We start from the raw sequence: 16379 nt of genomic DNA, 5'->3' as shown, positions 1-16379 counted from the left end.
TTCTCCAAATGTGGATGAGCTGATTTGGGATTTGTATACAGAGTTAGTAGCTTCTAAGTGGAAAAGAATGCCTAGATTTTTAGAGGCCGAGGACACTACTGAAGTGATGTGAGGAGTAAGATCTGATCCTGTCAGTGAGTTGTGTATTGTTGAAGGTAAGGATAGGGAGCTGAGATTCTTTTTACAAGAAAAATGGAAACATTACATTTTGGTTGCAGTGATAGGTGACCAGGTTATTCTTGCTCCAAGAATGGTATAGAGATCTGTGTTGAAGACACTAGTTGCTAATGATCTTGGGATGTCTGAGCACTGTATAGTTTGTCAAATGAGTAAGATGAATGAAATGATGTACTTTCATTAGGAAGCTGTATCTACGATAAGTGGTGTAAATCAGAACAGAACCCTTGAGACACTCTTGCATTGTGGAGATGCTCAAAAAGAGGGAACCATCCACCAAGGTAAGCAGTGAATGATCAGAGAGAAAACTTGCTACCCAATTACAGAGGTTGGCAGATAGACTCCAGACATTTCCATGGGATGCATCCTGTGATAGGTGGCTGGTAATTATTAATTAACCAATTGATAGGCCAATAGTGGAAAAGTTGACTATTAACGACTTTTTCCATTGTTTTGGAGAGGATTGAGGTGATGACAGTCAGTGTGAATATTGAGTTTAACTTTCATGCATCACGATAAGTGCCAACTTAAGTATAAAAGATTGAAGAAACATCTGGAGCATAATGTTGGAGTATAATCGGAAAGATGCCATTGGCACTAGAAGACTTTTTAGTGTTGTACGTTATTTAATATTCTTCTGATGTCTTTTTACTGAAAAAGAAAACTGTAAGAGACATTGTGCACTGTTTCTGGTATGATAGGGAGTGATTTGCTTTGGTCATATATGCAGGAGTTTGAGAAGAGTGATGCCAAGAGATCAGCTTTATCTTTAGGTGCCATTATAGTAGTATCATCTGGATAAGAGAGAGAGAGATGTGGAAGTGCAGGTGAGCTGAAGTTATATCCATTGGCCTTTGCAATGGATTAGGAGGCAAGTTTTCTACTGTTAGCCTTTACAAAGTCAGATTTCAGTTTGCTGATGGTTGTTTTGTATTTATTGTGTGCTTGAGCATTAAATGTTCTTTTTGCAAGCCACTAGTAGTATGCTGATTTTTTTTCCTCAACTGCTTCAAACACCTTTTGTTAAATTTAAATGTTAAAAAGATAGCTGGAAAAGGGAGGAATTTGGGAAAGAATAGAGAATTTAGACCTTAATACTAGTGAGGATAATTTCTATGACTTACCCATAACACATATTTTGAGTCAGAGAGCAGAAGTAGTTGTCTGAATCACGCCTTCATGATTTTTTTACCTTTTTCTTTGTGAATACGAATCCAAACATAGCTAGTGAATTTTTTCTTAGACTTATGTGTACTCATATACAATCATGTTGATCTGCTTCCTTAAATAAAACAAATATATTGTTACAGAATATGCAGTAAGGTAAAAAAGTGGGGCACAAAAGGTAAATTTTGTGCCCCACTGTATACTTTTCTCACATAATACAATTTTGGAGAAATGGTTTGGAACAGTAAGAAAATATGACTATTTTTTTCTTAGTGCATTTATGCATTTTTCTGCTAACTAAATGATGAAATATTTATTCTAATTCATATAACATTTCATTTATTGTGCAGTACCTGGAAGCCATAGTTAAAGTAGTGACAGAAAATTTGAAATGTTTGACTCATGCTCCTAGTGTACAAATGCAAGATGTTCCTTCAGACTTTTTGAATTTAGAGAATATAGAGGAATCTAATCCTGATATATGCAATCCCCATGGTGATACAAAGTAAGTACTTAATTAGACTCAGATACCTCTAAGGAATAACTTTATTTGATCTGTGTATTTCATATTATTCCAGAAAATTGTTACTTTCTTGATCATTTTCTTCAGATATATTTAATCAGCATGTTTGAGCAAATTCTTCATTCACAATTTTATTGTGATTGATGAACAGTGCAGCCATTTCTAATCAGACCATCTAAGGTCTGATTAGAAATGGTTGCACTGTCAATAACAAAAAAAAAATAATAATAATAATAATAATCAAAATTGCATATTCATAAAGATTTTTTAGATGTTTTGTCCCTGCATTTAGAAATGAGTATTTTATATTTTGGTGTAACTCAGAAGGCAGAAAAAGCTTTTACTTTTCAATAGAACTCCTTTGCCTAATCTCATAACATCTGAGCCAGTTAACATGGGTCAGAAAGAATGTGATTTGTCTCAGAAAATTGCTTGGCACCAATTTTTAAAAAATAAAAATATGCTTTCCTATAGTTTTTGATGAAAAATTATGTATCTACTAAGGGATAAGATTAAAAAAATCTCTTTAAGAAATCACTTTGTTTTTTGTTTTTTTTTTTAAGAGAGACAGAGGATATTAGGAAAAAACTTGACATTGTCAACATCCAGGAATGCGTTAGCAGAGCTAATCTCAGGTGGTGTGGTCACTTAAACAGAATGGGTGAAGAAAGATTAGCAAAACAAGTGTTCTCTGCCAGGTTGGCAGCAAAACGACCCAGAGGAAGACCAAGATATAGGTGGATTGATATGGTACAAAGTGCCTTAGACGATAGAAATATAAGATCTGATAACGTTGGAGTCTTGGCAAGTAACAGACTGATTTGGAGGAAAATTGTAGATAGGAAGTTAGTAATGATGTAGATTTTTCATTTAGTACTATCATATCCTGTACACCCCCTTGAGGGTACATGACAGGAATTTGATGATGATGATGACAGAAATGTTGAAAATATCATTGAAATAATATGGTTCATGATTTGCTTAAATTTGAGCATAGTCAGCTATTATCAAGAACAAATAAGTTATCCCACAGATGTTTGAATACTTATTAAATAAATAATGGTCAAATAAATAAGTGAATCAACTGAATTGGATAAAAATAAATAAATCTAATGTTTAAATATTGAACAACTATTGATTTATCACCAACCAGTGGCGGCTTGTACGTAAACACTGCGACACTTAAGATCCCCAAATAAAAGACGGAAAAATTAAATTTTGCTTATAAATAATATTGTGTTTGTAAATAATAACATTAAAACATTATATAAATGCAATACAACATGTTAAAGGTTACAGCTTATGTTTCAACATTGATTGAATAGTTCATTATCATCATCATCATGCATATCAAGGATTTAGGCCTAACATGGCCTGTTCTGGCCTTAGAAGTCATCATTGAATCATTTAAGAGGACACCCTGGTTTTCTTTTTCCTAATGGCTTGTACTTTAAGGCTTGTTTTGATAATCTTTCTGTTTTCATTCTTTGAACGTGTTCCATCCATTTATGTTTATATTTTTTAATTTTTTCTATTACTGGTTCTTGGTTTAATACTTTCATAATTTCTTCGTTTCTTTTGTGATCAAATAGGGTATACTTTGCAGTTTTTCTCATAAACTTCATTTCTGCTGTTATTAATCTTTGTCTTTTTGTTTTATTGTCCAGATTTCACTTCCATACATTAAGACTGGTAGGGCTAATGTATTGTATACTTTTAATCTGGTTTGTTTTTGAACTAGGTTTGGTTTAAATATAGAGTTTATTACATCAGTTATTTTTAAATATTTTGCAATTTTTTTACGTTTATATCTTTTTCATTTTCATATGTGATCATACATCCTAGGTAGTTAAATGACTTCACCTGTTCTAAAATCTTGTTATCTATTACTATTTTAGTTCTTGTTGAATCTTGTCCTTTAAAGGCCATAGTTTTTGATTTTTCTGTTGATATTATCATACCATAATCTTTGGCTATCTCATTTAGATCTAAAATATCTTTCTTAAGTTATCTTCAGAATTTGTAATTATTATTTGGTTGTCGGCAAAAAGGAGAGTGTTTAAGTTCACTGTAGGAGAAAGTTTAATTCCTTGATGTAAATTTTTATTCCATTTTATTATTATTTCATTTAAGTAGATATATTAAAAAGAGTTGCTGAGAGGGGGACATCCCTGTCGGACCCCTTGGTTTATCTCTCTCGTATATAATAGCTTGTGATTTAATCTTATTTGTATTTGATTATTTTCATATATATACTTGTGATAGCTTTTAGGATATTATTTGGTATTTGTCTTTCTTTTAATATGTTAAATAATATGTTTATTTCAACTTTTTCGAATGCTTTTTTCAAACTCAATAAATGCAATATGTGTTTCTAAATTGTATTCTCTTCTCTTCTTTTCTCTATTATTAATTTTAGACAAAAGGCCAGGTGTATACATGATCGTCCTTTTCTAAATCCATTCTGTACTTCTAAAATAAAGTTTTCGGAATATTTCATTAGTTTGCTATTTAAGATTCTGCTATATATTTTGTAACAGGAATTTAGTATACTAATACCTCTATAGTTTTTAGGGTCATCTCTATTACCTTTTTTAAAGATGGAATCACAATTGCTTTTTTCCATTCTATTGGGGGAGATACCAGTTGAATGAATTTTATTTAAAAATAATAACAGTCTTTCTTTGAATCTTGTTCCTGTGTATTTATATAGTTCTGAACCTAGCTTATCTTCTCCAGGTGATTTTCCATTTCTTGTTTCTTTCAGGCTGATTTCTAATTCTTCTTTAGTTATTTCCTTTTCATTTTTGTTAATTGTTTGCCAGTTGTCTTTTTTAAAATATTTGTCTGTCCACAATTCTGTGTAGTAATTTAGAAATTCTTCTAATTTCAATTTGGTGTTTAATTTTATGTTTTCTTTGGTATCTGCATTTAAGTATTTCAAAATCTTATATACACTGGATCTTATTTTATATAAATCATGCTCTAAATTAGAAACAAATTTGTTCCATGATTCTCTGTCTTTTTCTGACTTCTCTTTTAGCTATGGCTCTTATTCTTTTATATTCTATTTGATCTTCTAATCTTTTACTGCTTAACCATTTGTGATAGGTTTCTTTTTGATTATTTCTTTGATTGTATCATCCCAGATCTTCAGTTTTTTCCTTTTATTGAATTTTTTGGTCTTTCCTAACTTTCATTTGCTGCTGCATTTAGTATCGTTTTTATATTAAGCAATTCTATTTCTATTTCATTTTGTTTTATTTTATCTAGATATTTGTTAATTCTTTGTTCATATAGACGTATATTTGTGTCATTCAATAATCTAGGTTTATAAACAAATGTTTCAAATTTTCTTTTTTCTTGTTACTTGTAGCCATTTAGGTGGTAATCTTAATTTTATTTTAACAAGGAAGTGGTCACTGCTTATTTCATATCCTCTGTGAACTCTAACATCTAGTGAAAATTTTGATGTCTTTTCATTTAATATAAAATAATCTAATATATTTCCATCGTCTTGCTGCCCAAGTATATTTATGTATGTCTTTATGTTTATAGAAAGAATTCATTATTTTTAGGTTATTATAAACTACAAAGTCAATCAATTTTTTACCATTTCTGTTTAGAGTGTGTTCTCCATGTATTCCTATATTATGATTAATTTTCGTGTTTCCAATTCTTGCATTTAAGTCTCCTGCTGAAATTATGTAATCATTTTTATTTATTTTATTATATATGTTTTGTAGCTGATTATAAAAATCAATATTATCCTGTTCTCTTCCTTCTTCTGGGCATATAAACCAATTATTGTTAAATAGCCTCTATCTATTTTTATTCTAGCTTCTATTATTCTTTCATTCCATAATTTATAATGTTTTAACTGTTTTGAAAGGGAGTTATGAATCCAAATCATGACTCCTGCTTGTGCTCTTTGGTCTCTGTCGACTCCTCTGTATATCACATTAAAATTTTCAGTTCTCATAGTTCCTTTTAATTTCTTTTTTGTTTCAGTATTACTGCTATTTTAAAATTTCTTTCATTTAATAACTGGTCTAATTCTATTTCTTTATATGCTATTTCTCTTACATTCCAGTTTGCTATGTGTATTATATTTTGTCGTTTCCATTTTCGTTTTCCCTTTTCCATTCCAGGGTCGTTTCCCATAGATTCAATCCGATTATCTTTTTCTGTCAGCTTACAAGTATGGTTATGTTCTCCATGTCAGGGGACTAGCCTGACGATGGAATAGTTCAGTGGTAGGGCTGCTACCTTAAGGCTTCTGAACTCGCCTGCTTCCGAATTTAAACCCATAGGAGGAATAGGGTATATTGAAGTGGAAAGGGTAGATTATAGAAGAAATATAGTAAGGTTTATAGAGAGGACATAGTTGTAAGGCCAGAAATGAAAAGACCCATGGCCCTCGAGTACTCTAATAGCACAAGGGTCATAAAGTAAGAAGAGTTGGCTGATAAGGCCTTATAGGAAAGATTAAAGTAAGTGGGTCTTCCTCAAAGTAGAAGAAGGAGAGGATAGATCCAACTAGGGGTCCATGAGAGTGCTGCTTCCCTTACAATCAAGATGATTGCCCCTTATGGCCCTGTTGGTCCACGAGTCCTTATTCAGTATATTCAGACCACCCCACCATATATATATACACACACACGCACGCGCATGTACACACACACACATGGTGGGCTCCCCTATCCGCGACCCAGGGGACGCGCTCTCTAGGGGTTACAGGGTCCCCTGAGAGTGTTCATAGTGAGGATCAAATATTTTTAATAAAGCAATTTTTTTTAAATATGTAAATTTACTTATAAATAAATTGGTTACTGATTAGGAAAAAAATGAATTATTTTTCTTATTTTGTATATGCAGCATCCCTACTTAAAATTTTCACAGGCCACCACTGTCACCAACCACAGTAAATAAGTATCAGATTGACATAATAGGGGTGACTATAATAAAAAAGACAAAAACTGGGTGTGATCTTTCTAAGCAATAAATACCAAATGTTATGCAGGCAATAACATTGCCCCAATAACAATCAGGGAAAAGAAGGAATAGCTATAGTACGAACATTAAATATGAGGCTAATCCTGAATGGCAGGCAGTATCAAGTAGAGTGATGTGAGCAAATATGAGAATAGGAAACTGGGCAATGAGACATTTGTACCTATAGGCCAACAGAAGGTTCTATTAAGATAGAAGTGGAGTGATTTTTTGAGGCCTTAGAGAAAGCAACTGACAATGAAAAAAGGAAAAGTTGGTCCTTGTTGGAGGTCTAAATAGCAGAGTAGGAAATGATTATCAGACATACAGAAATATTTTGGGAAAATTTGGATTAAAGAGCAAAGCTAATAATAATGGGTTTCTGCTCAGGACATGGATTGGTTATTGCTAACACATGTTCCAACATAAAAATATGCACAAATTCACATGGAGAGAAGAGGCAAGGAATAAGAAAAAAAGTCTCATTGACTATGTTATTGTTGATAGTGATGTTTTCTCACTGGTGCTGGTCACTGGAGTGTACAGACGATTTGAAATTGGAAATGATCACCATTTAGTCTTGAGCAGGATAAAATTGATTAAAGATACCAAGAAATTATATACTTGATTGAATCCTTTATCCAAATGTAAGCAAACAAGTTTGCACCTGAAGTATATTTAAGATGAGGAAACCCATATGTAGAAGCTAATGACTTCACATCTTTTGCCTTAGTATCCCATAATGCAAAGCAGATATCCTTGTGGACATGTAAAATGCTATGCATTATGGTAAGGGTCATGACCGGTTTCGACCTTTATTGAGTTCTCATCAGTGGGAGCCTGACCCAGAGGTGATACCATGTTTGAAGTAATGCAGAAGTCTTATTCTCTTATACGATAGGATAGAATTGAATATAACTGAAATAGAATAGAATCGATAGAATTGAATTTCATATTAAAAAGAACATGCAAGAAAGTTTTAAAGTAAATAAAAGTTGAGCAGCCCTCAGACATGAACTGTAGATTAAAATACACAAACATTATTCAAGAAAAAATGAAAGAGTTTGAGAACAGAAACCAAACCTTGGAGAAAGGTTTGGTTTCTGTTCTTTTTTTTTTGCAAATCCTGAAGAAAACATTGATTGATTCAGCCAGAGGCATGTGGTGAGGTTGTCTGCAAGGATAGACACAGGAAGTTAAAGAGGCAGTAAGGAAAAGAAGAAAGCATATCGAAAGTTCCTGCAAATAAGTCAACTTGTGCTCTTAAGAGAATACAGAGACAAATGTAAGAAAGCTAGACACTGTGTAAAACTAGCTAAACAAAAGTCATGGGAAGACTTTGGTAAGAACATAGAAAATAAATATCAAGAAGGTGGCAAAATATTCTGGAGGCTGTTGAAAAAACTCAGAAATAGAGGGAAGAATGCTGTAAAAGGAATTAGAGATGATAAAAGTGACGTGAATATATTGCTAAATGAAAAATTGCTAAATGAAACAAACTGACAGCACAGTCGTAAAAAAACACTCAACACGCATGCGATCAGGAATACCTATCCATATTTGAAGTATAAAAAGCCATTAAAAGTCTGAAATGTTGAAAGGTATCAGGAATAGATAATATTCAATCAGAAATGCTCAAGTGTGAAGGTATAAAAGTCTTACGGTGGCATAGTTCAGAAGGCCTGGACAGAGGGACGAATTGGAGTAGAGCTCTCATAGTATCCATGTGCAAAAAATGTACTGAATGTGAGAATTGCAAAGGTATTTCCTTACTGAGTGTTCCTGGTAAGATTTATGCAAGTATACTTGAAAAACGGTTCAGAATGATTGTGGAAGGGAAGCTTGTTGAAGAACAAACTGGATTCAGGCCAAATAGAGGCTGTCAGGATCAGACAAATAGTTGAGAAATCATGGGAATATAACAAAGATCTGTATTTAAGTTTTGTAGACCTGCAAAAGGCATAATGACAAGGTGCCAAGAGAAAAGCTATTCAAAAGGTTATAGTTATATGGTATCAATGGGGAATTATATCAAACAATACTTAGTCTTTATTTGATTTGTAAGTCAGCAGTTAGAATGTTAAATTTTTATGTTAAATCTGGTGTCCGATAACGTATTCCCTCTGTTATTCATTATCTATATGGATAACATTAAGACGGAAAGTGGATTTAAGCCTGATATCAAAATTGGAGATGTTAATGTCAGCTCTTTACTTTATGCAGATGATGTTATACTTTTAAATAAATTCAGTACAAATCTGCAAGGGTCCCTGACTAAATTGAATAACTGTTGTAATAAATTTGGTATGAAAATCAGCAATAACAAGAGACCATGAAAATAAGCAGAAGCATTGAAATATCAACTGTATTGTGAATGGGGAACCTCTAGAACAAGTAAAACATTTCAGCTACTTAGGCACAATATGTAGTGAAGATGGTAAATTAAATATTAGTCAAAACATTAAATTAGCTCTATATATATATACAAAATAGTGTTCAAACCAATTTTAACTTATGCATCTGAGAACTGGTTTAGAAATAAAACACTTGACCAAAGACTAGAGACCACAGATATGAGAGTCCTGAGAAAGATTAGGGGCGTGAACAGATGACATATTAAATGATGGCATATCGTATTAAAAATGAGGATGTTAGGAAAGAGCTTGACATTGTTAACAGAGCTAATCTCAGATGGTATGGTCACATAAACAGAATGGGAGAGGAAAAATGAGCAAAAATATTCTCTGCTAGGTTGGCAGAAAGAGACCCAGAGGAAGACCAAGATATAGGCGGAAGACCAAGGTGAATTGATACAGTTAAAAGTGCCTTAGAAGACAGAAATATGAGATTTGATAATATTGGAGTCTTGGCAGATAACAGATTGATTTGGAGGAAAATTGTAGATAGGAAGTTAGTAATGATGTAAGTTCTTCATGTAGTACTATCATAATATCCTGTGCATCCCTTGAGGGCACATGTCAAGAATTTGATGATGATGATGATAACCACAGTAGAGTTGGTATTTCTACCTTTATGATATTCATACACTCAGAGAGGAAGTAATATGCAAGTATTTAAAAATTTCTGTAGGCCTCTGAGGATGAAAAACAAATAACATTATATTGTAAACAATAGATAATTATTCTCTAATAATTTTAAAAATTTGATAACTGGTATATCTACCAAAAAACAATGCTAATTAGATATTGTCAGTCTCACCAGGACAGTAATACAATTCACTGCTGCAGTTCCAGTGAATTGCATTACAGATTTTGTCCAGTGGAAAGAACTAAATAATCTAATATGTGCTTACACATTGTTCAAAACATAGATCTTTTTGCTAATGTGATCCTGAAAGATTGTCTAGAATATGTCCTTCAGTTGAAAAGACATTGGTTCAAATCCTGTATAGAATGTAAGAACCTTTATCAGGACTTTTCAACTGAAGGTGAGTTAGCTGATATCATATGGAGATAGTAGGATTCCTCCTTCTGGAAACACTCATTTTTCATCCCACAAAACAGGCCAACAGCCAACACATGCAACTTACAAAAATGTAGACAGGTGTCCCATCATAAGCAGTAAGCAGGTTTTTTCTAAGAAGCCAGATTACTTTGCCAGACAGGATATTGAAACTAACATAAAAAGGAAAGATGATATTTTAACACAATGTTAAAATTAATTAGCACTTCCTTTCCTGTATAAACTTATTATTGGTTTAAATCTGATTAAGTTTATCTTGATTCTTAAATTGAATTCCCAATATATCTTCCTGCTTAATTTGGAATTGCTTGAATCACTTTTTTTCTTGTTTCCTCTAGCTTACCAGATGTTAATGTCATTCATCTCTCTCTCTGAGTAGTCTATACTTTGTCTTATTCCAGTGGATTAGTAGTTATTTTTAGTGGTATACAAATTAATCATCTACAGTCGGCACTCAGTAATTACAGTAGCAGATGCCACTGTAATTACTGGAGAGTCTTAACAAAGTCCCATGGGATAGGTAGAATGCTATGTTAAAAGAAATTAATTATAGCAAACTCTTTTTGTATTCCCTACAAATTTGCTATTAGAGTGTGTGTGTGTATATAATTTACATCTGAGCTACCCCAGTTTCAGTTGTCAGATGACCACTGTAGTGTGTGATTTTTTGTGATCTCTCTTTTATATGGATTTAGATTATCTAATTTATATAAAGTCAACTCTTACTTTAACAAACTGTTTTGTTTTGCTTGTAATTGTTTGTACTTTTTTTTTCTTATTTATTTAACAGAATTTATTAATTGAATAATTAACGATTATGCTACTCGGCAGTAAGGAGTGATGGTGGATTCATCTGCAGTCGCAAGTGGCATATCGCCAAGTCCTCCACCATTTAAGAACTCTATTATAAGCAATATCATAAGGGACTTTGTGGCATGCAGTACTTGTGACATGTATGCGTCTCGGGAATTGGATATGTGGCTTGTGAAAGAGAGCGGGGAGCGTATGTGTGCAAAATGCAGGCAGTGGGAGGAAATAAGTGAATTCGAAATATCATTATCCGACCTTGTTGCTCCAAGAATGGGGAATGAATGTAGGAAGACAAGTAGTGTGATAGGAGAGAATGAAAAAAATATATATATGAATGAGAAAATAATAGTTGATAGTGTGGAAGGCGTGAGTGACTGTGAAAGTTTAGAAGATGGTTTTGTTTGGGAGAGTGAATTTAGATTAAGAGTGACTGACCTGCAGAGGGAGATGGATGAGCTGAAAGAGGAGGTGGAATGTCTTGTGAATGAGAGCAGAAGTATGAAAGATAAGATTAGGAGAATGGAAGAGATAAATGCAAGCCGAATCAGAGTAGGGGGAGAGAGAATTTTGGGAGTGTTAGAAGAGGAGAGAAAGGAAACAGTAGGCGAGATGGAATGAGAGAGAGGTATGGGGATGCTAGAAGACGAGAGGATGGAAACAGTAGGAGAGACGGAATGAGAGAGGGATATGGAAGTGCTAGAAGTGGAGAAAATGGAAACGATAGGAGAGAGTGAATGAGAGAGATGTATGGGAGTGCTAGAAGAGGAGAGAATGGAAACAGTAGGAGAGAGAGGTATGGGAATGCTAGAAGAGAGAATAGCAGTAGAGGAGAGGGAATGAGAGAGACCTATGGGAATGAAAGAAGAGGAGAGAATGGAAACAATAGGAGAGAGGGAATGGTAAGAGGTATAATGTATGGCGACTCAATGATCCGTGGTGTTCAAGCTAGGATGCGTGAGGAGTGTTTGCTAGGAGGAACAATAGAAAGGGTGGATATGGCAATTAAGAGAAGTGAAAGGGTGGATGAGATGATTGTGATGGTAGAACAAATGACTTGAGTGCTAATGTAAGTCGGGCAGTGAGAGATATGAGATTTTTGCTTGAGGCTGTACAGAAGAAGACAGAGGGAGGAAAAATAGTGTGCGTGTTGCCTAGGTATGATAATGACGAGCTGAGCAGAAGAGCGGTGATATTGAATGGCATAATAGCGAGAATGTGTGACAAGAGAGGACTGGTATATGTGGATGCATGGAGTGCGTTTGAGGAAAGAGAGGAATTGTATGCGAGAGGCCGCTTACATTTGAATGAGGAAGGACGTAGGCATCTGGAGAGATTGCTATTCTGAACGAGTCAGTGTGTCCCAGGGAGGATTATAGCAGGGGGGGCCTCTTGTGGGAATGGATATTTGGGAGAAGGGAGACGATGTCAGGTAACACTGAGCTCAGTGGAGTCTAGAAGGGATAATGCTGGGTATAGAAAAATGGCATTTATATGCTTTATACTAATGCCAGGAGTATCCGGAATAAGGGAGAGGAATTGGTGGCGCAGATAGCATCAGCCTGGCCAAAAAATATAGGGATCACTGAGACGTGGTTGACAGAAGGGGATATAATAACAGGAATAGAAGTCGCTGGGTATAGCATTTTTCATCAGGATAGGAGGGGAAAGCGTGGTGGTGGGGTACTGCTTATGATAAGCTTATGATGACCTATGTCCTCTAAGAGTAGAGGCTTTGGAAGGACAAATGATTTTGAGAGTGTATGGTGTGAGGTAGAGGTAGGCAAGACAGGATATTTAGTGGGGTGTTGCTACAGACCCAGGAGCACAGAGGATGGGGACCAGGAGATGTTTAGACAGCTAAGTTTGGCAAGTGCAAGAAGAATGATTGTTATGGGAGATTTTAACTGCAGTAGTATAAATTGGAGAGAGGAAGATGCATGCAGCAATAGGGGAATGGAATTTCTAGAATTCTTGAGGGACAAATGTCTTAGGCAACATGTAACAGAGGGAACAAGATGTTCAAGAGTTGTGGATTTAGTTATAGCATCAGAAGAGTTGATAATAACTGAGATAACATCTCTCCCACCAGTTGGAGAGAGTGACCATATGGTTTTGACTTGGAAAATGAATAGTCATGCAGGAGTATCAAAGAGACGGGAACTTATGTGGAATTATAATGCAGGTGATTATAATAGTCTTAGACGTCAACTTCGGGAAGTTTCATGGAGGGAGGAATTGGAAGGCCGAGATATCATTAGTGCGTTGGAAATTGTGAAAGAATATTTGTTAGCAGCAATGGTAAGTTGTATACCATGAGTGAAGAAGAGGACAAAATTTGGAGTAAAGTGGATGACAAACAATATTAAACAGGAATTGCATGCGAAAAAGAGGCTATGGAAGAGATATAAGAAGGTGAAGAGAAGATGCATGAAGAATATAAGACACAGGCCAGAAGAGTGACTAGTGTGGTAAGGAAAGTGAAACTGGAATATGAGAGGAGATTGGCCTTAAGATCCAAAGAAAATCCTAGGGAATTTTTTAGCTTTGTGGCCAGTAGGAGGAGAAATGACTGTGGAAGAATGATATTGTGGGATAAAAATGGGAATAGAGTGACTGATGCAGAGGACATAGTGGAATTGTTCAATGAACACTTTATTGGAGTATTTCATCCTAGAGGAGTCAGTTTTAATGCTAGAGGAAATGGGCTGGTTCGAGGTTTAGAGCTACAGGAGGAGAGTGTGTTTCAAATACTGAGTACTCTGGATGTCAGTAAAGCTTTGGGACTGGATGGTATTTCACCACGAGTTTTGAGAGAATGTGCTTGGGAACTGACAGTGCCTTTAACCTGGCTTTTCAGTGAAAGTCTGACTGCAGGAAAGGTGCCCAGGGAATGGAAGGAAGGTAAGATAGTGCCATTGCATAAGGGTGGTAACAGACTGGAAGTGTCTAATTATAGGCCAGTGTGTGTCATCAGTAGTTGTTAAGATCTTGGAGAAAGTAGTGAGGGACCGTATACAGCATTGGTCAGATGAGGGTAATGTTATCTGTGAGAGTCAACATGGATTTGTGAAAGGGTGCTCTTGTTTTAGCAATATGCTAACCTTTTATAATAAAGTTACACGAACGTTAGATGAGGGAAAGGCATATATTGCAGTTTTCTTAGACTTAGCGAAGGCATTTGACAGGGTGCCACATGATAAGCTGATATTTAAGTTGCAGCACATGGGTCTGGATGTCAGATTGGTCAACTGGATTCAGGATTGGCTGTCTGATAGGTATCAGAGAGTTGTGTATGGTGGAGCAGTTTCAAGGAGGCATAAGGTTACAAGTGGGGTCCAAAAGGGCTCAGTACTAAGACCTATATTGTTTAACCTTTATATCAATGACATTGTCCGTGGATTGCAAGGGGATATTCAGTTGTTTGCAGATGATGTGAAGCTGGGAAGGATTATTAGTAATAGTGCTGACGTGGTAGCCTGCAAGAGGATTTGAATAAGCTAGATAGATGGGCAAATGAATGGGGGTGTCAGTTTAATGCAGCAAAATGTAAGGTCTTGAGGTTTGGGAAACATCGATAGGATGCTGCATACTCTATGGGAGGAGTTATACTGGAGGAAGTAGAAGAGACAAGCGATCTGGGGTTGATGACTGATAGAAACCTGAAATTTAGGGGACATATTGCAAAGTGGTGAAGGTAACACAGAGGATTGCTGCAATTATGAGAAGGACACTGACCTGCAGAGATAAAAGGGTTATCATTCCATTGTATAAGTCTCTGATCAGACCACACTTACACTATTGTTCTCAGATTTGGTCCCCAGGATTTGAAGGGGATAAATTAACTGTGGAAAGGATACAAAGATGGATGACAAAGATGGTTTCAGGACTGTACAATTTTGGTTATGAGAATTGGCTAAGGGAATGTGGACTGCAGAGTTTGGTGGATAGAAGAAGGAGAGGTGATATGATTGAGACTGTTAAACTGTTGAGAGGTGGTTACAGGGTTGACACTTGGGAGTTCTTTCGCTTGGTTGAACAGCAGGAAGGAGTGATGACAAGAGGCCATCCCTGGAAGTTACAAAAGGAAACTGTGAGCAAGAGGGTGAGGAGTGGTTTCTTTGCATGGAGGGTGGTTGAACCGTGGAATGCATTGCCTGATGGAGTGGTGAGAGCGAGAACGGTCAATGAGTTTAAGGAGTGGTATGATGGACTTTGTGTTTCTTAGGGGGGGACCTCCCCTTGATGAGTCTTGACAGACTTTATGTTCTTAGGAAGGGCCTCCCATGATGAGTCTTTTGACTCCGTGGAGGCCTGAATAATAATAATAATAATAGTTTAATACATACAATAAACTGGTGAAAATTCCCCACCAATATCTAGTAGTATCAGTGCTGTGTTAAAAAAATGCATCCTAGTGAGAATTGATTGTACTGTTTTCATCTACAATTAAAGCATAGCAACTGAAATTGTTTTACTCATGAGTTTTCTATTTTTATTTGAAATTGCCACTCCTTTAATGAGCTTTTTATTTCCCCCCTTCTAGGCCAGAAGCTGCCAATGAGTTCTATGATGATGACAAAGATCACGATAAAGAAAATGTAGAAGTTTGAGAATAGGCTGTGTATTAATTGCTAAATTAATTTTAATGAAAAGCACTGTTTAATATTTTATACAATACAGTTTTGGGGGATAGATGATTGCAAAGTAGGTTGTGAAAATTACCATCAGTTTATGAAATTTTACATTTAAAGATTTAAAATATGTTGCTTTTTCCTTCTCAGGGTATATCAGAACAGTTTTATCATAAAAATTTGTGGTGTCTTTTTGTTATCTAAGGAACTCGTATTCTTTCATGTAGTCAAAAGTTTTATTGACTTTTATTTCTTTGTGTAATCATCTTTAGCCTCACTTTTGAGATATCCATGTTCCTTTTTTACACATAATCTGTCTATAGCGGGTATTATTTGTTGGTATATAATTTCTTCATTTGGCTTATATAAATGTTCTCATTTTATACGTCATGTAAATATGCATTATCACCCTTTGGTTAGGATGATTGATTTAAAGTATGTATTAGGATGACATTTTTAGATTTTTTTATGTTCAAATTCATTTCAGGCATAAAGATTATCTTACTCTGGAAATGTTTTAATCATGTGAAAAAATGTATTTCTTACAATAATACATTTGTTCATGTAATTGAATTCCTACATAACTATTTTGTCTC

At 35.0% G+C, this 16379-nt stretch overlaps 1 protein-coding gene across 1 annotated transcript in view; it reads left to right on the top strand.

Moving 5' to 3' along the window:
* The window catches only part of HDAC3 (histone deacetylase 3), a 134910-nt gene extending 119148 nt beyond the window's left edge, over positions 1-15762 (top strand). The window contains exons 13-14 of the mRNA XM_090405260.1: positions 1695-1849; positions 15696-15762. Coding sequence (XP_090261386.1) covers positions 1695-1849; positions 15696-15762 — 222 coding nt within the window. The remainder of the gene's footprint in view (positions 1-1694; positions 1850-15695) is intronic.
* Positions 15763-16379: the final 617 nt, after the last annotated feature.

This window comes from Typopeltis vanoorti, chromosome 15 (genome assembly GCF_054136105.1).
Source record: "Typopeltis vanoorti isolate ZY-2024b chromosome 15, IOZ_Tvanoo_1.0, whole genome shotgun sequence".
Classification (NCBI taxonomy): domain Eukaryota; kingdom Metazoa; phylum Arthropoda; class Arachnida; order Uropygi; family Thelyphonidae; genus Typopeltis; species Typopeltis vanoorti.
Note: the sequence above shows the minus strand (reverse complement) of the source record. Positions and strands in the feature narration are given on the sequence as shown.